The sequence below is a fragment of the Xyrauchen texanus genome, chromosome 3 (genome assembly GCF_025860055.1).
Source record: "Xyrauchen texanus isolate HMW12.3.18 chromosome 3, RBS_HiC_50CHRs, whole genome shotgun sequence".
Lineage (NCBI taxonomy): Eukaryota > Metazoa > Chordata > Actinopteri > Cypriniformes > Catostomidae > Xyrauchen > Xyrauchen texanus.
The window spans coordinates 59,013,098-59,037,679 of record NC_068278.1 but is presented as its reverse complement, the minus strand read 5'-3'; the positions used below and the strand labels follow the sequence as shown (position 1 = coordinate 59,037,679).

The window sequence follows — 24,582 nt, the reverse complement described above, 5'->3', positions numbered from 1 at the left end:
TGCATATCCCTATACCTACATTTGACTAATATTGAAATTAAAATAACATGCATACACTGACTGTGTTTTTTCTCTCCCCTTTTCTTCCCGAATTGGAACGCCCAATTCCCAATGCACTCCAAGTCCTAGTGGTGGCGTGGTAACTCCGCGTCTGAGACCGTCAATCCGTGCATGTTATCACGTAGACTTGTTGAGCGTGTTACCATGGAGACATAGCGCGTGTGGAGACTTCACGCTATTCTCCGCGGCATCCACACACAACTCACCACTCGCCCCACTGAGAGCGAGAACCACATTATAGCGACCATGAGATTACCCCATGTGACTCTACCCTCCCTAGCAACCGGGCCAATTTGGTTGCTAAGGAGACCTGACTGGAGTCACTCAGCACACCCTGGATTCAAACTTACGACTCCAGGTGTGATAGTCAGCATCAATACTCGCCGAGTTACCCGGACTATGTTTTTTTTAATGCTTTTTGCATTTCCTGAGAAAATTAAGAACTTTTTATGTGTCTCTCCACTTTCTGTTCAGCCCTATATTGCCGTGACATCACATTTAACCTCCTGAGACCCGAGCGTGACTTCTGCGTGCATTTTCCATTTCCCTTTTTGATTTGAAACTAGTAGCACCAAATAAACATGCAATTAAAAAAATATATATTTATAGACCAAATAGTTTCCCAAAAAACTAATGTCCTCGTATGTGGACTAAGTTGTGACATTTTAAATACATTTAAATGCTTTATTATGTTTCCAGGAGTGTTTGTCATTCATGTTTCTGAGACGTTACATCAGAAATTTGCATAATTAATTCAGATTCAAAGTAACGTCCAGCATCATCCAATCACTGTCAACCATGTTCAAATAAAATTATCCATTATAAATGTTGAATCTATCCACTGATGATCATCGTCCCATGTGTGTCAAACATGTTGAGTGATCCAAACATCATCTGCAGCCTGAAACTGAACTTATGATCAGATTTTAGGAGTGAACGCACTTAACTGCATAGAGAGCTATAGGATGCTCCCTTGCTCCCTATTTAGTGCATGACTTGACCTCCAGTGTGCTGTCTGTCGGCGCTGGTCTCAGAACAGTTATAGGAGAGATATAGGATGCTACCTTGCTCCCTATTTAGTGCATTACTTGACCTCCAGTGTGCTGTCTGTCTGCACTGGTCTCAGAACAGTTATAGGAGAGCTATAGGATGCTCCCTTGCTCCCTATTTAGTGAATGACTTAACCTCCAGTGTGCTGTCTGTCTGCACTGGTCTCAGAACAGTTATAGAGAGCTATAGGATGTTCCCTTGCTCCCTATTTAGTGCATGACTAAACCTCCAGTGTGCTGTCTGTCTGCACTGATCTCAGAACAGTTATAGGAGAGCTATAGGATGCTCCCTTGCTCCCTATTTAGTGCATGACTTAACCTCCAGTGTGCTGTCTGTCTGCACTGATCTCAGAACAGTTATAGGAGAGATATAGGATGCTCCCTTGCTCCCTATTTAGTGCATGACTTAACCTCCAGTGTGCTGTCTGTCTGCACTGGTCTCAGAACAGTTATAGAGAGCTATAGGATGTTCCCTTGCTCCCTATTTAGTGCATGACTTAACCTCCAGTGTGCTGTCTGTCTGCACTGGTCTCAGAACAGTTATAGAGAGCTATAGGATGCTCCCTTGCTCCCTATTTAGTGCATGACTTAACCTCCAGTGTGCTGTCTGTCTGCACTGGTCTCAGAACAGTTATAGGAGAGCTATAGGATGCTCCCTTGCTCCCTATTTAGTGCATGACTTAACCTCCAGTGTTCTGTCTGTCTGCACTGGTCTCAGAACAGTTTGAAATGCACCTTATTTTCATCCTCTCTCCATATAAACCCTCTGAAAGCAATTTTTTCAGCGTTTGGATGCATTAATTCTCAATGTGTTAATGCACAGTAAATATAAAGGATATTTAAAGGAAAATTAGCCTACAGTCCACATACGTGGTCATTGTGTTTATCAGTGTGGCGTTTCACGATAAATCGCTCAAATTGAAAAAAATGGCATATCGGATGAAACTAGAGACTCTAATCTTTCGACTCAAACATGTTTTCAATGTAAAAACGTAATTAGGTTTATTACCAGATGTAGTTTTGTTGTCGTTTCTCCCAAAGACAAACTCCGCTGTGATCGGCACCATGTTGTTTTGTCACATGACTCGGAGCATCGAAAGTTTAACCCTTTACTGACATCCCAGAGTCTCCTGAACTGAGATCAGTCGGTTTAAATGAAATTAAATAACTCATAGCCTGTAGCGAAACCAAAACGTAATGTCCACGCATGTGGACGCGGGGTCTCAGGAGGATAAGACAGTGACGTCATATTTTCGACCACACAGTTAAAAAAGGAGTGCATTTCATTACGGTTACACCAATATCAGGCTTGTCAAGCGCAACAGTTCAACTCTGTTATGGGAAGAAACCCAGTTTTCAATTTAAAGAAGAATATTGTTACTGGCACAAAGCACGAGAATACTGACTGTAAGTTATTTGATGAGGTAAGTCATCACAAAACACGATTTTGAAAGAAAAATGTCACTTTTTTCGTTTTTGTTTTTAGGCCTATATGTGAGATTTATTAGGGGCACGCTGAAAAATACTAGCAGAATTTGTTTAGATAAATTCCAAATGTACTGAGCATTTTTGGATGTTGATTGGCCATTGAAAAACCCTAATCTGAATTGACAAATAATCTGAATGGAGATGCTTCTATGGTCCTATTGTGAAAAAAATTAAATAAATACATGCACATTTTCTTGCACAAATGGCACCATTTCCTAAGAACAACAAAATGCACTTTTTTGAAATTGTGCTGTAAATGTCCTGTTCATTTGAAAGTGACTTCTTGCCACAGAAAACACTGGTTTTGTTTTCACTTTAACCTCTTAACGTTGACGTGTTTGCATGAAGCAATGCGCATCTGGGTTAAACTTAGGAACCCAGTACTGTATTTTGACACTTCTTAAAGTGACAGGTACGAAAGTGTCTGCCAGAAGTATTCATGTAAATGTCACGTTGACCTCTGTGCCATGCACTTGAAGAGAGTTGATCCTTCTTTTGCTGGGTGAGTTTGTAATGCACATATACAGCAACTCGCATCAATGCATCGACCTGATAATTATAGAGTCGTATATGTGTGTACGTGCACATATTCAAGAGTCTTGGCCGGTCTCTATGATGGATAAAGGTCATGCATTTGTTACCTGCCAGCCCGTCAAAGTGGGTCACACGTGGTTTAGTCCAGTTTCTATTGATAGCCATGAGCACACTTCTAATTTCCATTCAGCTCATGCAGTGAACTGCCAAGTTACAAGTCCATTTTCTACACTAAATAGGTAGTGTAGAACTGCGTACATGGACGCAACGGTTTTTAGCTAATCACGTTGCATTTCAATGCTTTCACTGCGTTTTTAAATGTATCAGAGCGCAGTTGCATTCTCAAGAGTTGCCTCAAGGGGCGCTATAGCAGACAAAGTCTTCTTCTACAGTCGGTTTTCTCTTTCAGATCTGCTACTGTCATGGTGGAGCAACATATACTTACACTAAATATAAAGGAAAGCAACACTTACTCGTGCTGTGCATCCCAAGATAAATGCATTCAAAAATATAAATAAACTCCAGAGGCTTCCGAAGTGTTGTATTAATTAGTGATTAATATTAATTAGCGAACACAACTGCAAATTCGCCGTTATTCCTCCTCATTGGAAATGTTAATTCAAGCCTGCTGACCCATAACCAAGGACGCTTGGTTTAAGGAATGAAAACAGGCAAAAATACACCTTGCCATCTTCACCAACATGCGACTGACTCTACGTAAGGTTGTGGTATTTATTAGAAAGGGGGCGGGGTTTAAGCAGACTGTGATAGGGCGGAGGGCGGGGTCATGATTTTACACACCTGGCCCCTTATCAGGCTAATCAAGCCTCAGAGAGGGATAAAGGCCGACTGCGGACGGTGGTGCGAGAGAGAGAGAGCGTTTACGGGCAGCTGTCTGTCCTATGTGTCTGTTAATAAGTTCCTTATTAAAATATGATTTATATTGTCAAGCCGGTTCTCGCCGCATCCTTTCCATTAATCCCTTTATACGCCCTAGTAGAGTCCTTGCCACTACCATCCAACGGAGCAGTCACGGCCATCAGCCGGGGGACGGAGGAGCCCGGCCGCCAGGAAGCGGAGGAACGGCTGCCAACCGCGAGGGGAGAAGGGGCTCCTAGCCGACCACCTGGAGCGGCCAGGGCAGCTGGCAGGGGTGGGGGGAGACCCCTACCGGCCGCTAAACGCGGCGGGGTCAAGAGAGGACCGCTGACCACGAGGGGGAGGAGCTCCCGGCCGACCGCCTGTTGCGGGAGAACCGCTGCCAGGGACGGGGGAGACCCCTTCTGTTCCCCGAGAACACGGCGGGGTGTTGCGTCCGCCAGGGGCTGCTGTTGTCCGTTAGAGGGTGGATGAGTGGCCAAGGACCAAGCTACGGCGTATCGGAGAACCGGCAAGTAAGTGTTTTTTCTCTCTCTCTCTGTCTCACGGCCGCTCCGCGTTGGCCTTTTCCCTCTCTTTTAAATTTGAGTTATTTATTTTTTTTGTTCTCCCCCAGTACCCTCCCAGATTTAGGAAGACGGGGATGACCTGCTGGCAGACGGGTGTGAGGCACGCCCTCCCCAGGGAAGGGGGGTGTACGTCATGCCGGGGGCTCCCCGGCCTGAGAGAACGAGGGAGGAATGTGACAGGGCGTAGCCTAATCAGGCTAATCAAGCCTCCGAGAGGGATAAAGGCCGACTGCGGATGGTGGTGCGAGAGAGAGAGAGAGAGAGTGTTTACGGTATTGATCCCTTTACACAGACTAAATGATTGGAGAAGTCTGTCGTTTCACCAAAAGATTGAGTTATTACATTTTGATTAAAGATTACAAGGTCAAAAAAATAAATAAAACATATGCATGGATGAATCGTTCACAATAAGATCAATAACATGCATTTAGAAAATAGATAGAGGTGAATTTTAATTTCATGCTGACTTTAAATAATAACACATCCAGTTTAATGACAAGGACTTTTGAAAGTAACTATCACCCCCTTGAGTACTGAGGTTTGTTAGTAACAGTAACGCAAGAACGAGCGCTAAATATGTTCAACGGGACAGTGCGCTTGCAACGGCTGGGCCTAACATTCAAGTCTTTGTGCTTGCGTATGTGTCTGGTCTTCATTTGGCAGCTGTAATTCCGTGGTTTGGCTTGATCAGGTTGGTCCGTGGATTCGATGAGAAGGATATAATGAGCCAGTCTTGTGCTAATTGAGATGGAACAGGACATGCGTTGTAATGATGGAGGCAAACAGAAGTATAGCGCTGGCCAGAACCGCTGCACCGCTGGACCGATACACAAAACGTCCGTTTAGAGGCTGCACGGGTCTAAACGTGTCCACCATCGGTTTCCCATCATGGAACCTCAAGGAGGAGAATGCTTGAAGCTGTTAAGAGACATAAGGATTGTATTGATTAGTGTATTATACAGAACAATTCAGAGATTTATAGCTTGTATTACACAATGGATAGTTGAAGTCCTGGATGCTGATTGGTCAACAGTGTTCAGGCTTCTGTGAATCTCAAGCTGTCGAGAAACACTGGACATATTTGACTTCACTCTGGCACTTTTGCACTATGAAAAATCTGAGAAAATATTGTCAAATTAAAGAGCCAAGGAAAATAGCCAAGGTGAGAAATCATATGACATAAAGGTTTGTTATTTTGATATTTGGATCTTGGATCAATCCATGGAAGCTACAGTCAAGAAATCAAACAACATATTGCATTATGCAAATATGCCGCAAAAGACCATGTGATGGGGCGGAGGGTGGTGCCGGGTCTTGATGCTACACACCCGGCCTCTAATCAGGCTAATCAAGCCTCAGAGAGGGATAAAGGCCGACCGGAGACTGACGTTGGACAGCTGTCCGACACCTTTGTGTGTTTGTCTTTTTGTTTAAGTTCCTTATTAAACTATTATTTATATCGTCAAGCTGGTTCTCGCCTCCTCATTTCCATTAATCCTTTTACACTGGTGCCGAAACCCGGGAAGGAGGAGGGATGCGCCGTAGTAGAGTCCTCGCCACTACCATCCACCCCAACGGAGCAGCCACGACCATCTGACGGAGTACGGAGGAGCCCGGCCACCTGAGAGCGGGCCAATGGCCGCTGACCACGTAGGGAGAAGGGGCTCCTAACCGACCACCTGGAACAGGAGAACTGCTGCCAGGGGCGGCGGGGCGTTCCGTCCACCAGGGGCCTGAAGACTGCCTCCAATCAGTCCGGGGAGGTGCTGCTGTCCTCCGCTGGAGGTTGGAGGAGTGGCCGAGGACCAAGCTACGGAGTATCGGAGAACCGGCGAGTAAGCGTTTTTTCTCTCTCTCTCTCACATTGCCGATCCGTGTTGGCCTTTCCCTCTCTTTTTTTTTTAAATGTTATGTTAATTTGGCACGATCGTTGTTACGGCGTGTAGGTCCCACAATTTGTTTTGTCCCCTCCCTCATCCAGGTAGACTGCGATGACCTGTGTATGTTATGCCGGGGGCTCCCTGGCTTGAGAGAACGAGGGAGGAACGTGACAGGGCGGAGGGCAGGGCTGGGTCGTGATGCTACACACCCGGCCCCTAATAAGGCACATCAAACCTCAGAGAGGGATAAAGGCCGACTGGAGACGGTAGTGCGACAGAGAGAGAGATTTACGGGCAGCTGTCCAACACCTTTGTGTGTTTGTAATATTACAAAATATTAAAATATTATTTATATTGTCAAGCCGGTTCCCGCCTCCATTAATCTTTCCATTAATCCCTTTTCAAAAGCAAAGATGTTACTTCTGAATCTTAAGAAGACGAAGGTGCGTCTGACCCAAGCCATGGTCTTTTCAATTGCCTCATACCCAAAAGACAGAAGAAGAATTGATGCGTTCCAACTATGGTGTTGGTATGGTGTTATGGCGTTCAGTCTTAGAAGAAACAAAACCAGAATGTTCCTTAGAAGCGAGGATGCAGAGACTTCGACTCGGTCGACTCGGAGACTTCGTTTTGGACATGTCCTCAGGAAAGACCGATTGCTTGAAAGTCAAGGGTCAACGAAAACTAGGGAAACCTTCAATGTGACGGATTGACACAATAGCCGCAACAATGGACGCAAACATAACAATGATCATGAAGATGCCGCAGGATCGGGCAACATTTCGTTCTGTTATCCATAGGGTCGGCACGAGTCACGGATGGCAGTTAACAACAACACATGTCAGCGAGAGACGGACAGTTAGAGCATACCTGTTTTCTGTCGAGAGGAATTGGATTTTCGAAAACAGTCCACACCACAGCCTCAGTGCAGCCAGGTGTGGTAAGTGAGCCGTTATATCGGTAATAGTTAGTCAAATTCCCTTCGGAGAGAATGAGCTGATTCAGAGAGATCTTTTGAAGGGTTGTGTTTCCATCTATGAAAAAAAAACGAACAGAAAAGAGAGAAACTATACTTTAACTTATTTCTACAAATGTTGTTGACATTAAAGGAATATTCCAGAGTATTTTCAATTTAAAGGAAAGTTCGAGGTTCAATACAAGTTAAGCTCAATTAATAACATTGTGGCATAATGTAGATTACCAAAAAAATTATTTCTACTCGTCACGGCTACAAATGGAAGTGAATGGGGACAGTCCAAGATTTTATGGGCAGGGATGGATTATGACTTGCAAAGGCCCTGGGACCAATTATCTCCAAGGGCCCCATGGGGAAGGGGGGATGGGGTTCGTTGTTCATTCCCAAAAGTTGTTGGGGGGAGGGGGATGGGGTTGTTGTTCATTTCCAAAAGTTGTTGGGGGAAGGGGGACTGGGGTTGTTGTTCATTTCCAAAAGTTGTTGGGGGGAGGGGGATTGGGGTTCGTTGTTCATTCCCAAAAGTTGTTGGGGGGAGGGGGATTGGGGTTCGTTGTTCATTCCCAAAAGTTGTTGGGGGAGGGGATTGGGGTTGTTGTTCATGCCCAAAAGTTGTCGATCGCTTGGGGTTGGGGGTGTTCGCTGTTCATGCCCAAAAGGATTTTCAAGCAGGGGGATCACCAAGCCCAGGGCACCCCCGGGCAGTCAAGGGCCCCCTGGTAGTCAAGGGCCCCTGGGCACTGGCCCCATTGGCCCGGTTGGTAATCCGTCCCCGTTTATGGTAGTGCACTTATATCCTAAAATACTCCTTTAATGTCATTTTTTGGAAGCAGTTGTTCAGAATAATGCTGTTGCAGGTACATACCCGCATTCTGCACACTACTCAGGGACTGTGTGAGTTGGTCATATTTTCCATTTTTGCTGCTCGACTCCTGCCAGATAGAAATGACATTTCTTCTCAGTCTACATTCATCATACAATCCATTATTTCTTAATTTTAAAGGACCAGAGAGTGAAAATCAAACCTCATAGAAGAACCCCAGCACTGCGACTCCAGACGGGTCTTTGAGCGCATCTTCTAGTCTGTTGTATCTTTGTTTCATATGGACAATATGCAACTGACGAGAGAGTAAATATAAATGTATGTGAATGGTAATACTCCAGTGGCTTATTGCTTTTTAAAATGATGCCAATGGTAATATGATATTGATATTATTCATGGTAAACACAGTAAACAAATCTTCCGCCAAATGATAGTTAATTAGCCAAACTGTAGACCGTTAATAGTAGCTGGTAACAACTTGCTGCATTCAAATTTAATAAAATTGATATGCATTCACAGGTATGTAGATCAACAGTTTTTTCCGCCAATTTGGAATGACAAATTCCCAAAGCGCTCTAAGTCCTCGTGGTGGCGTAGTGACTCACCTCAATCTGGGTGGCGGAGGACGAATCTCAGTTGCCTCCGCGTCTGAGACCATCAATCCGCGCATCTTATCACGTGACTCAGTGAGCGCGTTATCGCGGAGACGTAGCGCGTGTGGAGGCTTCACTCTATTCTCCGCGGCATCCACGCACAACTCACCACACGCCCCACGAGAGCGAGAACCATATTATAGCGACCACGAGGAGGTTACCCCATGTGACTCTACCCTCCCTAGCAACCGGCCAATTTGGTTGCTAAGGAGACCTGGCTGGAGTCACTAAAAATCTTTTTTAGTCTTTCAGCTAAGATTATGTTTTTGTACTGGCCCAACACAAATAAATCAAATAAAATGTTGGTGGTACCTCCATAGGGTACTGCTCTCCATCTATTGTGTGTTCAGATCCAGGCCCTCCGTTGGTGCCCCAGTGAAGGTGGAACTGTACGGCCTTGTATACTTCTTTCAGGTTTCCTCCAGACACTGTGGCTGTGATGGGTATATTGACCTGAACTGTAGAGGGATGGAGAAGACCACATTTCTGTTGAAAATCTGAATAAAATCTGAAAATCTGAAGTCTGATAGCAACTCTGGGGCCTCTGAGAACAATGGTTGACTCTAAACTGGTTGGACTGGTTTATCATTACAGGAGTGGTGGTGGCATAGTGGGCTAAAGCACAGAACTTGTAAGCAGAAGGTTGCCGGTTCGATCCCCACAGCCACCACCATTGTGTCCTTGAGCAAGGCTCTTAAATCTAGATTGCTCCAGGGGGGATTGTCCCTGTAATTAGTGCACTATAAGTCACTTTGGATAAAAGCGTCTACCAAATGCATAAATGTACAAACCCCACCCAAGCACCCCCACCCTTGGTCTACGACATCTCGGCTTCTAAAAGAGATTTGACTGTTGCTGATGTCCAGTCTGTAGTCTCACCAGAGTGACCGTTGTTCCTGATGGTGCTGTCGAATAAATTCTGATAGCCGTTGAATTTTAAAGGCTTGAGTCGCTCATCTAGTTTGGTTTTCTTCGTCACTATGTTGACCGGTGACTGTCTGGTGTTTCCGCATTCTGCCTTAACTTCTCTCCACCGGTCTGGACCTTGAACCAACATGCAGATGTTTAGACGATGATGTGACCGTGTGTATGTTGTGCAGCTTTGTCTATAAGGGCACAGTAAAATAAATGCTTGGCTTACCTTTGCAGTGGCTATCACAGCTCACTTGTGTCTGGTAGCACCAGTCTGTATGATAACATAAGGTAAGTTAGCACAAATAAAAATGCATTTTGTCTGGACAGCCAGCAATAACTTGGATAATCTCCTGGAAATCCCCTTGCTCAAATCTCAGTGTGTGCGCTTGTGAAAGTTGACCACACGTCTCTAAGGAGTAAAGGACAGTATATGGCCAAATGTAGACACCTCCTCCTAATTAACGGGTTTTGCTATTCCAGTCATTTCTGTAAGGACAAAGCCTCAGTAAATCATTTCTTTATGGACCTTGCTTTGTGCACAGAGGCATTGTCATGCTGGAACAGAAATGGGCCCTTGCCAAACTGTTGCAGTAAAATTATACACACATAATTCTCTAGAATGTCATTGTATGACAAAGCATTAAGATTTGTCCACAGAAATGACTGGAATAGCCAAACCCGTTAATTAGAAGGTGGTGTACACATACTTTTGGGCTTATATTGAATGTCACATAAATGAGGAAGTCTTTCTTGGCTAATGCAGCAACAGTTTGCTTCCGTTATGACATTACTCTTTCATGACGTGATTTCATCACCGTATCGTACCTCTCCCTTTATCATCTCACGGACACAAGAGAATTCACACAGATGACAAGACAACTTGTTATCAAAGGAAACAATGAACGTATTTCTCTTCGTTTCGAAACAAACACTTCCTTCTACACAGGAAAAGTCACATTTCAGTCATGACAACTCAGTCAAGAATAAGCATGTTAATGTGGGTAAGACATATTGATAGGATATACTGTAGGGCTTGGTGGACTAGATCTGCTACGCTGCTGTTACAGCTGCAGAGCAAGAACGGAGTCTTGCTAAGTTAAGCATGTATGACATGCTGCTGCACAATTAGACAAATACAATCCCCATGTAGCAGATATAGACATGTGAAGCTTGGGAGGAGGATTTCAGAGACAACTCTGCGCTGTGAAACGGGCTTACTTGGAAACTAAGCAAATTTAAAAGATAGGCAAATAGAAAGTATGCAAGTTGATTGGCTATTGGTCTCTAATCCAGACCCAAAATGATACCAGTCCTCCTAAGACCAGACCAATACCAGATCACCTCAGACCAGACCAATACCTGACCCCCAACACCAGACCCAGGCTGACAACAGACCCCCTAATGCCAGACCAAGATCAGACTTCCTCTGATCCAGACCCAGACCAATACCAAACACCCAAAGATCCAGACCAGTTTGAGTCCTCAGATCAAGACCCAGAATCAAACCAATACCAGACCAACCCAAGACCCAGACCAATACCAGACTTCCAAAGATTTAGAACAATTTCAGTCATCCTAAGATCCAGAACCAGACTGATACCAGATCCTCTAAGACCCTGGCAATACCAGATATCCAGACCACTACCAGTCAGAAGACCAGACAAAAAACAGACCCCCCCCCCCCCAAGACCAGAACTAGACCAGACTCCCAAAGGTCCAGGCCAATACCAGTCCTACTGAGATCCAGACATAGACCAAAACCAGACCTCCTAAGAGACAGACCTAGACCAATACCAGACCTGTTAAGACTGATCTCTGCCTTCATCATTGTCTATTGATGGACTACACTCTTATAACAAAAGCCTTCATCAGCCAACTAACAAAGGACAATGCATCTATGTGAACTTCTGCAGTTAATCCAGGATGAACTTCAAAGGCATTAGTCATGAATCTTACAGTTCATACAAAATCTTTGTTTAAACATTGGCCTTACCACTTACTAAGTTTACTAATGTTAAACCGTGACATGCACTTCACACAAATGACTAATATTGGCATTATATTCATGTTGTTTAGTCAGAGGAGAACTTGCCCCCCCCCAGAATATGGGTGTTACTTCTATTCATTCTTTCGTTATGGTATTAGGATTGAGGAGATTTTATGATTTCGTATGGACATACAATCACTATATTAGTGTTACTGAACGATAATAAACAGCAACAGACCCCCTTAGACCAGACCCAGCCCAATACCAGACCTCCAAAAGACCAGACCAATACCAGGCCCCCTTAAGACCAGACCGAGACCCCCTAACACCAGACCCAGCCCAATACCTGACCCCCTTAGACCAAACACAGACCTATACAAGACCCAGCCCAATAAAAGACCAAGAACAATACTAGACTCCCTAACACCAGAGCCACACCAATACCAGACCTTCAAAGACCAGACCAATACCAATATGAGACCCCCCCCAACACCAGACCCAGCCCAATACCTGACCCCCTTACACCAAACACAGACCTATACAAGGCCCAGCCCAATACCAGACCAAGAACAATACTAGACTCCCTAACACCAGAGCCACACCAATACCAGACCTCCAAAGACCAGACCAATACCAGGCCCCCTTAAGACCAGACCAAGACCATTACGAGACCCCCTAACACCAGACCCAGCCCAATACCTGACCCCCTTAGACCAAACACAGGCCTATACAAGACCCAGCCCAATACCAGACCAAGACCAATACGAGACCCCCTAACACCAGACCCAGCCCAATACCTGACCAAGAACAATACTAGACTCCCTAACACCAGAGCCACACCAATACCAGACCTCCAAAGACCAGACCAATACCAGGCCCCCTTAAGACCAGACCAAGACCATTACGAGACCCCCTAACACCAGACCCAGCCCAATACCTGACCCCCTTAGACCAAACACAGGCCTATACAAGACCCAGCCCAATACCAGACCAAGACCAATACGAGACCCCCTAACACCAGACCCAGCCCAATACCTGACCAAGAACAATACTAGACTCCCTAACACCAGAGCCACACCAATACCAGACCTCCAAATACCAGACCAATACCAGGCCCCCTTAAGACCAGACCAAGACCATTATGAGATCCCCTAACAGCAGACCCAGCCCAATACCTGACCCCCTTAGACCAAACACAGGCCTATACAAGACCCAGCCCAATACCAGACCAAGAACATTACTAGACTCCCTAACACCAGACCCAGCCCAATATTTGACCAAGAACAATACTAGACTCCCTAACACCAGAGCCACACCAATACCAGACCTCCAAAGACCAGACCAATACCAGGCCTCCTTAAGACCAGACCAAGACCAATACGAGACCCCCTAACACCAGAGCCACACCAATAACAGACCCGCTAAGACCAGACCAATCCCTGACCCCCAACACCAGACTGACACCTGAACCAAAGTCATGTTTTTTTTTGAATCTGAGATACACCAAAGATGGAAACTTCTTTGCCCTTTAAGGATCCTGAAAAGATCCTAATCCAGGTGTTGGTTAACAAGGCAATAGGCCTAGACCCAGATCAAGGCCGTGTTTAAATCAAATCAAATCAAATCACTTTATTGTCACACTACCATGTACACAAGTGCAACAGTAGGTGAAAGTCTTGTGTGCAGGTCCGAGCAACATAGCAGTCATGACAGTGACGAGACATATACCAATTACAATAAACAACATACTTACACAACACAATTTACATATCAAATGTACACATACTTACACAACACAATAATTATATACAATGTACAGTAGACAATACACACAATATAGAATACACAATATACAATAAGTGGGAGTATATGAAATATATATAAGTAGTTGAATTGAGGAGAATATGTTGACAGTCCAGTGTGAGATTATAAAGTGCAGTGCTAATTATTGATCGTGATAGATCAAGTGTTCAACAGTCTGACTGCTTGGGGGAAGAAGCTGTCATGTAGTCAGCTGGTGCGGGTCCTGATGCTGCGATACCGCCTGCCTGATGGTAGCAGTGAGAACAGACCATGACTCGGGTGTCTGGAGTCTCTGATGATCCTCCGAGCTTTTTTCACACACCGCCTTGTGTATATGTCCTGGAGGGAGGGAAGCTCACCTCCGATGATGTTTCTGGCAGTTTGCACCACCCTTTGCAGGGCTTTGCAGTTGTGGGCGGTGCTATTGCCGTACCAGGCAGTGATGCAGGCAGTCAGGATGCTCTCTACAGTGCTGGTGTAGAACCGTGTGAGGATGTGGTGGTTCATTCCAAAATTCCTCAGCCGTCTCAGGAAGAAGAGGCGCTGGTGAGCCTTCTTCACAACGGCCTCAGTGTGGACGGACCATGTGAGTTCCTCAGTAATGTGGACACAGAGGAACTTGAAGCTGCTGACTCTCTCCACCGGCGCTCCATTAATGGAGATGGGGCTGTGTTCTCTGTATTTCCTCCTGAAGTCCACTACAAGCTCCTTGGTTTTACTGACGTTGAGGGAGAGGTTGTGCTCCTGACACCAGCGTGTCAGAGTGTGCACCTCCTCTCTGTAGGCTGTTTCATCATTGTCAGTGATCAGACCTACCACCGTCGTATCGTCAGCAAACTTAATGATGGTATTGGAGCTATGTGTTGCCACACAGTCATGTGTGTATAGGGAATACAGGAGTGGGCTGAGAACACAGCCCTGCGGGGCTCCAGTGTTGAGGGTCAGTGATGAGGAGGTGTTGCTGCCCATTCTAACCACCTGACGTCTGCCTGACAGGAAGTCCAGGATCCAGCTGCACAGCAAGCTGTTTAAGCCCAGAGCCCGGAGTTTCTCATCAAGCTTGGAGGGCACTAAGTACTCTTTAAGTACTTTTAAGTTTAAGTACTCTTGAAAGGTCTGAAGACCAAGACAACAAGATCCAGACTCCAACTCTTTCTCATTCCATGTTTATGAAACTTCTCTTCCAAAGTTTGGCTGTTGTGTTTTCCTCCCTTACAAAGAATTGTTCCAATGTCTCCAATCTATTAGTTGTTATTCTCTGCCATTCAAATGGCCCTAATACACAGGAACTGGTTTTCTATTGTTTGATAAATATAAAGACATGTGTTGAGGGTTCAGCGCTCTATTTATCTCTGCTATCTGCTTATAGAAGACCCTACCACCCAAGCGTCACAAGAGTCACATTCTTGTTTCTTATTTTATTATTATTTCACAATAGACATGCATGTCTCCACCTCTCTAGTAGAGCAAATATTTTGACCATATCTCAGAAATCAAATATTTACGAAAAACACACACGCCATTGAAACAAATAGTTCAAGTCCCCTCGATTTGTAATGTTTGAGTTTGTTCAAAAGATTGAAGGCCAGCTTGTGAAAGTCAACATACAAAAGAGGTAGTGCCAGTTAAATGGGCACCACGGGCAGGTCTGCCTACCTGATTTTTATTCCAATAGATACCAACCAATCATCAAACAGAACTTCAAATCGATACAATACAGGCATGAAATTGTAGCTACCCTCATAGACAACACATTATTTTAAGAAAGGAGACATGTGTCAACAATGTTCAGGGCTTTCTCGGGGCCAACACCAATGGCCTTTGGCCCACTCATTACCTTTGGGCCAAAGTAGACCAACTAGGGTCAGTGTCAAAGGCGGAGTTTCGCCGAACTTGTCAGGTTGTGTATGCAGTACACAAAGGTACAGTACAACCACATTAAAATGCACAATGTACAAAGTGGTGCCCAAAGAAATGACTTTCCATGGTTCAAGATCATGGACGGTGTGCTGGGACTTCGTCCCGTTGTTAGTGGAGATACCATTTTGGGACACCATGGGAGTTACAGACGGTGAGTTGTCAACGCTAACTGATCTTGCTAGCTAGCTAATGATTACAAAAGATATAAACTTTATATTCTAGATAACGTGGTACCTCAGCTTGAGCTTCCCTCTTGCTAGTGGAATGGGCGGGGTGTGACGTTGATACTAGGGCGGCGTATTAAGGGTGGGTTTTAGGGCAGGGCTATTGGTCTCATGGTGGGAACGCAGATTGATTTTGGTCTTGCGGCTCAAGGTATGAGGCTATTGACCCCGCCTGGCTAGTTCATAGCCCCGGCTCGAACTGGCCGATTGTGGAAAAGCAGCTAATAAATCTTTGTGATGTGTGTCAGCTGGATCTGCATTCAAATGTAGCATGTATTCTAGCTAATGAGAGTGTCCTAGGCTTATTTGAAAGGTGTTTATTGTGTTTCAACTTGTTTTGAGAATGGCATACTTGGCTTTACTCGAAGATCTCTCTTTGTACATACAATCATTCAGTTTAATTATCAATGTAACAAATGTGCTTTTGAAAGTTCAAAGAATCCATTCAAATTCACTTGGCTCAAAAATGGCCATGGTGGCTTTGGAGTGCATCAGTTTGGTTTATATTCTCTGGGACAAGCAGACGAATCTTAATGAATCTAGTCTATCATTAACAGTGTTGAGTCCAAAGCATGGTCACTATAGCACAATACCTGCCCGTTTACTGCGACTTGTTTATATGAATGAACAAACAGCCCTTTGATCTATAGAGCGGCACGAGAAATAAACGTAACAGTGAACAATAGGTCAATTTTTCAAAGGGGTCAAAGACTCTGAAATAGAGACACAAAAGACATAGAAAAGAAAATAAATAATGTTTCATGCACATAAAAGAAAGGAAAAAGCATGCAATGATACTGTGTGTTATCTGCTGGACAGCAGTAAGTCAGGGTGTATACTACACACACGAAAATGGGTTATGTAGGTTCAAATCTGCTCAGGAAGTTAGTGTGTCAGTGGAAGAGAGAGAGAAATAAAACACTTACTCGCCGATTCTCTGATACGCCGTAGCTTGGTCCTCGGCCCCTCCTCCACCCTCTAATGGAAGACAGCCGCGCCTCACCGGGTGGATTGGAGGCAGTCCTCCGGCCTCTAGCGGACAGAATGCCCTGCCGCGTTTTTGGTGGATGGTAGGTGTCTCCCCCGCCCCTGGCAGCGGTAACCGCTCCAGATGGTCGGCGGCCGTTCCTCCGCTTCCAGGCGGCCGGGCTCCTCCGTCCTCTGGCGGATGGCCGCGGCTGCTCCATTGGGGTGGATGGTAGTGGCGAGGACTCTACTACGGTGCATCCCTCCTCCTTCCTGGATTTCGGCACCAGTGTAAAGGGATTAAAGGGAAAGGAGGTGGCGAGAACCGGCTTGACAATTTAAATAATAGTTTAATGATGAACTTAAACAGACAAACACACAAAGGTGTTGGACAGCTGCCCGTAAATCTCTCTCTCTGTCCCACGGTAGTCTCCAGTCGGCCTTTATCCCTCTCTGAGGCTTGATTAGCCTGATTAGGGGCCGGGCGTGTAGCATCACGACCCGTCCCCGCCATCCGCCCCGTCACATTTGGTTAAGTTGGTCATGTTCAAATAACATATTTTATGTGCATGCATTTTATCAAGTAAACTGAGGTTATTGGCTCACGTTATGATTTCACCCATACATAATTTAAACTGGATGGACAAAAAACAAAAAAAAAATATATATATATATTTGTGTTCTGCAGAAGTGTTTCATTCACATCTTTCTTTATGTCTTCATTCCTTCATTTCATTTGGTTCGAGACTGCATTTACAAGCTGTTATTATGCAATTCATTAGTATTCAAGCATGTAAATATTCCAGGATCTTAAATCTGTCCTCTTGAGTGATTAAAGTGTCAGGGGCGCATATTACACCATCTGCATTGACTACACTCACAGAATTTAAAAAAAGACACAACGCTGCATCCTACAGCAGAGCTTCAATTGGTATGGTGCCATGCCGCCAAAGTAAACGATTGAATATGTATATAATATTATTGGACAAAAGAAAATGGCTTTAGCCGAATAAAACAAAAATATGACGTGAACCACTTTTGCTATTTTCCATCAATTTAGTTTTTGCTGAAATGTAATTGGAAGCCCCTATCAAACATTCTGGGGCTTGCATGTATCCCAGGCTTTCACACCTGGTACCCATTAAAAGGGTTTGTTCACTCAAAATGTACATGTTGTTCCAAACCCGTATGCCTAGTCCATGCCTACGTGAAATGTGTAAACGTGCATGTAAGGGACTGACATTGAATGGAAAACAGATGCAATGAAAGTAAATGGTGACTAAGGATTTCAGTCCCTATCATTCTGCTGTTCCTTTGTTGTGGTGAGGTAATGCACACAAGGAAATGAGTAAATAATGTCAGAACTGTCACTTTTGGGTAGGGCTGGGATAAACTATTATTTTTTTAAACGATTAATCTAGCGATTATTTTTTCAATGCATCGATTAATCTAACGATCCAATTTTCCAGTCCGATTCGATTATCTCCCCATTAATTGACAAATAGCAATTTATACATGTTGATTTACATATCTGAATGAAAAAAATAATTAATTCCTTAACATTGCAATATATGTTTATTGCTCTTAAAATTCCAAAATAAAAGACTATACAAGTGCACAGTAATGCATTCTTAGTCAGAGGTAGCATTCAATAAAACCTTGAAGCCGTGAAAACACACAGGCCTAGCTTACTGAAAAAAGTGCATGTTTTAATTCTTCATTCACATAAAAATAACAACAACAACATATATTAGTAATACACTCTGCCACTCACCTTTTTCTTAAACTCAATTCAAAAATAAAATTCAAGTAAAAGTGTACAAGAGCAAAATAATGCATTCTGATGTCTAGCATTCAATAAAAAAATAAAAAGGTCACCCAGCCACCCTTTCTTAGAGCTATTGAAAGAATACAGTAACTATTGTAAACTTGGGGGCTTTAAGCTAATACAGAAAGTGCTTTTCCAAAAAAAAAAAAAATAATGAAAATAAACATTCAGAATTCAACATTTATGTTGAACATACTGAAAAAAAGCATCTTCATTCACATGCAAATAACAACTTCCACTCTGACACTTTCCTTTCACCTTAAGAATACTGTGTGTGCGCGTGCGGCGCCTCTTCAGGTGCTGGTGCATTGCCGTGGTGCTTGAATGGAAGGCCATCACCATTTTGCAAAGACGACATATCACGGAATTGTTTCCTTTAATTTAAAAGAATTCCCATACTTTAGAGGAACGAGTGCCTTGCACTTCTGATAGTCTGAGAAGCCAATCGTGTTGCTACTACTCTCCGGCGCCGCCATCTTTGTTTTGGGTCTGACGAATCGACGCGCATATTTTGCGTCAACATATTTTTTGCGTCGACGTAATCGATGACGTCGACGCGTTGTCCCAGCCCTACTTTTGGGTGAACCATTCCTTTATAATATAGGCAAGCTCACTTTGCTTCCTCTTATTTTATTACTGCTTGCATCAATTACGACCACAGCAGTCCATGCATCCACAAAACGAGCAATTAATGAGCCATGTTGACATTTTATTGAGCCAATGAATTAATTAAATCTGCTTTAAGTTATTTACAGTTCACTTATTACAGTTTCAGTCCCTCTGGAGTAACCTTAGGGCACATTTGTTGATCAAGGTCACATTGGTGTTTCCATTTACCATCCCAGATTTCACCTGTTGACTACGCCAATGCGTATTACTCATCAGTTAATTAATTGATAATCAGCTACCAGAACCACAATAAGAAGATTAATCACACAAGATAATGTGTGAGTTCTATCTTGAAGTGGTTATATACAGTACATATCTGAAAAGTGGCTCTTAGTTTTGAGACGTATGATGAACATCCAACCCATAGACCTCATTCACAACGATGCCATCTTTGATTTTTGGTGGGAATGACAACAAGGCTGTGAGGGATAAACATAGAGTCTTTTCAATGGGTTGTAAAATTGTTTAAAGTGATTTTGGATCGTTCCGCTGTGCTCAGTCCACATGCTGACTCATGACTGTGTTGCAAAGTACAGTTCAAATGACATCCTCAAGTTTACTGAGGACACTACAGTCATCGGCCTCATCAGCTACAATGATGAGTCAGCGTACAGAACCAGCTCACAGAATGGTGTAGAGACAACACTCTCTTAATGTTGATAAGACTTACGAGATGATTGCTGACTTCAGGAGGACCCAAGCAGTCCACTCACCACTGCACATCAATGTATCAACTGTGGAGAGTCAAAAGCTCCAGGTTTCTTGGTGCGTATATACATATGTTGGAGGACCTCTCCTGGACTCTCAACGCCACCTGCCTAGCCAAGAAGGCCCAGCAGCGCCTCTACTTCCTGCGGAGGCTGAAGAGAGCCTAACTCCCCCATCCAATCCTTACCACCTTCTACAGAGAGCGTCCTGACTGTCTCACCATGTGGTACAGGAACTGCGCAGCCTCCGCCCACAATACCCCACCCTGCGAATTGTGAGAACAGCTGAAAAAAGTCTCTCTACCCACCATCGACACCACATGCAACAACCGCTGCTTCCGCAAGCCACCAGTATTGCGGGCGACCCCTCTCACCCCACTCATGGACTCTTCACCCTCCTGCCATCTGGCAGAAGGTACAGGAGCATCCGTGCCACCGCCAGCAGACTCCGCAACAGTTTCTACCCTGAAACCCTACTGCCTCCAAGTGCTCACCTGGCCTAGGTCAAACACCAAACCCAATATGACCTCCTGGAGTAACAACTTTTCGTACTAATGTATATAAGCTATATAGAAATGACAATAAAAACCCACTTGACGCATTGAAATAGCATCTTTTGAAAGATTCGTGGGCGGCTGTGGGGCTCAGTTGGTAGAGCGGGTCGGCCACTAATCACAGGGTTGGTGGTTCGATTCCCGGCCCACATGACTCCACATGCCGAAGTGTCCTTGGGCAAGACACTGAACCCCAAGTTGCTCCCAATGGCAGGCTAGCACCTTACATAGCAGCTCTGCCACCATTGTTGTATGAATGTGTGTGTGAATGGGTGAATGAGTCACAGTGTAAAGCGCTTTGAATACCGTTAAGGTTAAAAAGGCGCTATATAAGTGCAGACCATTTACGTCATTGAAGAGACAGTAAGTCTATCCCATAAGGCTCATTTATACTTACTGGGCGAACAGGCTTCGCTTAGGTCGCCTACAAATGATGACGTGACATTTTCGTTCTGCCAAGGTGTGATTTCTCCTGTTCGCGCACATCTCTGGAATTCTTGACCCAAGAGAACTCGGCTAGTCAAAGAGCGTTGATGATTGGTTAAAACTATTTGTGGGTGTGGCTTGGAACTGACACTTTTTATTTACAATCACGTGTGCCAGCTGAGGAGTTGTTACCTAGGTAACACATTCGCGACAAACGAGTGGAGAGATAATTTAGCTTTTAAAAGTGGAAGTGGCCGTGACGAGTTTAATAAAACAAAGAAGCGACACGGAGAGAAAAACCTGCATTATTAGCTTTACTCGTGGCTGGAAGAGTACATTAAACACAGCGACGTTGCGTGTACTATAAACAGCGTCTTCGCTTGCCTAGGGTGCTGTAGTTCGTCCAGCAGAAAAAAGTTTGGCTTCTTCCAAAGTATAAACAGCCTATTTGTTATTCCCGCCAATAATCAAAGATGGCGCTACTGTGAGTAAGGTGTATTGTTATTTTATTGACATAGCTACAGTATCTGGACACTGAAGTCATACTCTACGCAAGCTCGCTTTCCCGTATCGTTGTGTTGTGAAATGTGTCAGCGCTCAAAGTACGCGCTGCATTCTCAGTGTTGCCACAAGAGGCGCTAGAGTGGATTTTCTTCTTTCAAACAACAACTGTCATGTCGACTGAATCTTTTTGAAAAATATGTGACTTTTTGTCCCCAGTCCATTCAAACAAACTTGTTTTTTCTGTCTCTCCCCACTCCTCAACTATCTAATTATTCTCGAAAAATTACCACATTAATCTCGTAGCGATTACTTTATTCTCAAAATATTACCACTTTAATTATGTAATTTCTTCTTTATTCTAGAAATATTACCACTTTAATCTCGAAGCGATTACTTTATTCTCAAAATATTACCACATTAATCGCGTAGCAATTACTTTATTCTCGTAATTTCAATTTTATTCTCGAAATATTACCACTAATCTCGTAGCGATGACTTCATTATGTTAATTTCGACTTTATTCCTGAAATATTACCACTTTAATCTCGTAACGATGACTTCATTCTCAGAATTTCGACTTCATTCTCGAAATATTACCACTTTAATCTCGTAACGATGACTTCATTCTCAGAATTTCGACTTCATTCTCAAAATATTACCACTTTAATTTTGTAATTTCGCCTTAATTCTCGAAATATTACCACTTTAATCTCGTAACGATGACTTCATTCTCAGAATTTCAACTTTATTCTTGAAATATTACCACTTTAATCTTGTAGCGATGACTTTATTCTCGTAATTTCGACTTTATTCCCAAAATATTACCACTTTAATTTAGTAAATTCTACTTTATTCTCAAAATATTACCACTTTAATCTTGTAGCGATTAATTTATTATCGTAATTTCAATTTTATTCTCGAAAAATATTACCACTAATCTCATAGCGATGACTTCATTATGTTAATTTCGACTTTATTCCTGAAATATTACCACTTTAATCTCGTAGCGATTACTTTATTCGTATCATTTTGACTTCATTCTCGAAATATTACTACTTTAATCTTGTAACGATGATTTAATTCTCGGAATTTCAACTTTATTCTTGAAATATTACCACTTTAATTTTGTAATTTCTACTTTATTCTAGAAATATTACCACTTTCATCTCCAATTTTTACCAATTACTTTAGTCTCGTAATATGGACTTTATTCTCAAAATATTACATTAATCTTGTAGCGATTACTTTATTCTTGTTATTTCGACATCATTCTCGAAATATTACCACTTTAATCTCATAGCGATGACTTTATTCTCAAAATATTACCACATTAATCTTGTAACGATTACTTTATTCTCGTTATTTTGACATCATTCCCGAAATATTACCACATTAATTATGTAATTTCTACTTTATTCTAGAAATATTACCACTTTAATCTCCTAGCGATTACTTTATTCTCAAAATATTACCACTTTAATCTCGTAGCGATTACTTTATTCTAGTAATTTCGATTTAATTCCCGAAATATTACCACATTAATCTTAACGATTACGCTCGTTATTTCGACATCATTCCCTAAATATTACCACTTTAATTATGTAATTTCTACTTTATTCTAGAAATATTACCACTTTCATCTCGTAGTGATGACTTTATTCTCATAATTTTGATCGAAATATTAAAATTAATTTTCCCCTCATGGCACTATAATGCCGTCATACACAACCGAGTGTCCTTGAGAGAAGCTCCTCTCACCTCCTGTAGATGACGAGTAAGAGTCGTTGCTCAGGGTTTATTTTTCACTCATGGACTTTTCTAGGTGTTTCGAGGTTTGTGCATCAGATGACAGTGAAGGTCCTGCTGCTAAATGTATACATTTATAAGATAAATAACCGTCCGACAGCATAGGTAAGAAACAAATTGCTATTTAAATCGGCTAATGTTTATTTTTAAATGTGTACCTCGACATTCAAATGCTTTAATTTGGCACAAAAACGAAATTTATGTTTAGATTTTTTTTTATCTTAACTTGAATTACATTTTTAAATGAGTTTGATGAATCAGTAAACAGTGGAGGCGTCCTTATTTTGGTTTCTGAATAAAATGATATAGTGATCGGGGTTGTTTTTATTATCCATTTATTGTACATATTGCCATTTTGAGAAAATAAAAAATAAAATAATGTATGATTAAAAACATGATAAAATAAATAATGAGTTTCTGTTATTTTCCCTGAAGTTGTTGTACATTTTGCGCGGGAAAATGAACGAGTGAAGCTTTTAACTGCCTTGAATTTTAAAGTTATTGATAAACAGTTAATGTTAGATATATTAATCACTCGCTTATTTAATGCTGGAAATCATTTGCATCCACGCTCAAAACAGCATAGAAGCAAACTGTAAATCTAATTAAATTAAAATGTATTCATGCATCGTTTCGCATGAATGAAAATAATAATGCGACTTTGCACAAAAAAAAATTACTAATTAATTTAGTGTCTGAGATAAGTTAAATTTCACGTGATCACGAAATGCACAAATTAACGTTACCTGCAAGGCATCTAAAACATGTATATATTTTAAATACACAGCATTAAAACTTGGACTTGCGTATATAATGCGTTAAAGATACACAAACACCTTTGCAGCATCGTTCATTAAAGGCTACAATGAATCTTGTGGACTCACCTGCACCGGTGCATAAATGCAGAATCAATGACAGAAGATAAGCTGAAAGCAGACACCACATTGTGAATGTCCTGTGACACCAGCAATGAGACTGGAATTAATGTGACCCTTTGAGTGATCAGCTCTTTTATACTTATTTATCTATCAATGGACAGGATGAGAGTCTGGTGGCTCCTCCCATCACATTCCTCTGATATTGAGAGCATCACTGCTAACACTTTACATCACAGTGAACCTTGCACACTTTTACATGTTAGTATAATAAATAACAATACAAACTAAAATCTGTCTGTCTGTCTATAGCTATCTATCTGTCTGTCTATCTATATCTATCTCTACCTGTCTGTCTGTCTATCTGTCTATATCTATCTGTCTGTCTGATTATCTATATGTCTGTCTATATCTGTCTGTCTATCTATATGTCCTATCTATCTGTCTCTCTATCTATCTGTCTGTCTGTCTATATCTGTATCTGTCTGTC

At 42.8% G+C, this 24,582-nt stretch overlaps 1 protein-coding gene across 5 annotated transcripts; it reads right to left on the bottom strand.

Moving 5' to 3' along the window:
• Nucleotides 1–1,027: 1,027 nt before the first annotated feature.
• LOC127625558 (carbonic anhydrase 4-like) lies at nucleotides 1,028–24,309 on the bottom strand. 5 transcript variants are annotated; one of them, XM_052100882.1, is made up of 11 exons: nucleotides 24,102–24,309; nucleotides 10,050–10,094; nucleotides 9,788–9,952; nucleotides 9,221–9,366; nucleotides 8,458–8,550; nucleotides 8,298–8,364; nucleotides 7,330–7,493; nucleotides 1,795–5,497; nucleotides 1,521–1,611; nucleotides 1,154–1,245; nucleotides 1,028–1,061 (listed from the first exon to the last, which is right to left on the bottom strand). In XM_052100882.1, exons 1-8 carry the CDS (start codon nucleotides 24,160–24,162, stop codon nucleotides 5,318–5,320), a joined length of 921 nt encoding a protein of 306 aa, XP_051956842.1. In that variant the 5' UTR covers nucleotides 24,163–24,309; the 3' UTR covers nucleotides 1,028–1,061; nucleotides 1,154–1,245; nucleotides 1,521–1,611; nucleotides 1,795–5,317. The 5 variants fall into 5 exon arrangements, with proteins under 5 accessions (XP_051956842.1, XP_051956841.1, XP_051956840.1 ...); XM_052100880.1 differs by lacking the exons at nucleotides 1,028–1,061; nucleotides 1,154–1,245 and adding an exon at nucleotides 1,300–1,428; XM_052100881.1 differs by lacking the exons at nucleotides 1,028–1,061; nucleotides 1,521–1,611 and having other exon boundaries at nucleotides 1,202–1,336.
• Nucleotides 24,310–24,582: the final 273 nt, after the last annotated feature.

Coding starts and splice junctions, on each gene's coding strand:
- LOC127625558 (XM_052100882.1), bottom strand. CDS start 24,162: ATGTGGTGTCTGCTTTCAGCTTATCTTCTGTCATTGATTCTGCATTTA. Junction 8,365..8,457: donor TGCTGGGGTTCTTCTATGAG/GTTTGATTTTCA, acceptor TCTATCTGGCAG/GAGTCGAGCAGCAAAAATGG. Junction 5,498..7,329: donor TTCCTCTCGACAGAAAACAG/GTATGCTCTAAC, acceptor GTCTCTTAACAG/CTTCAAGCATTCTCCTCCTT.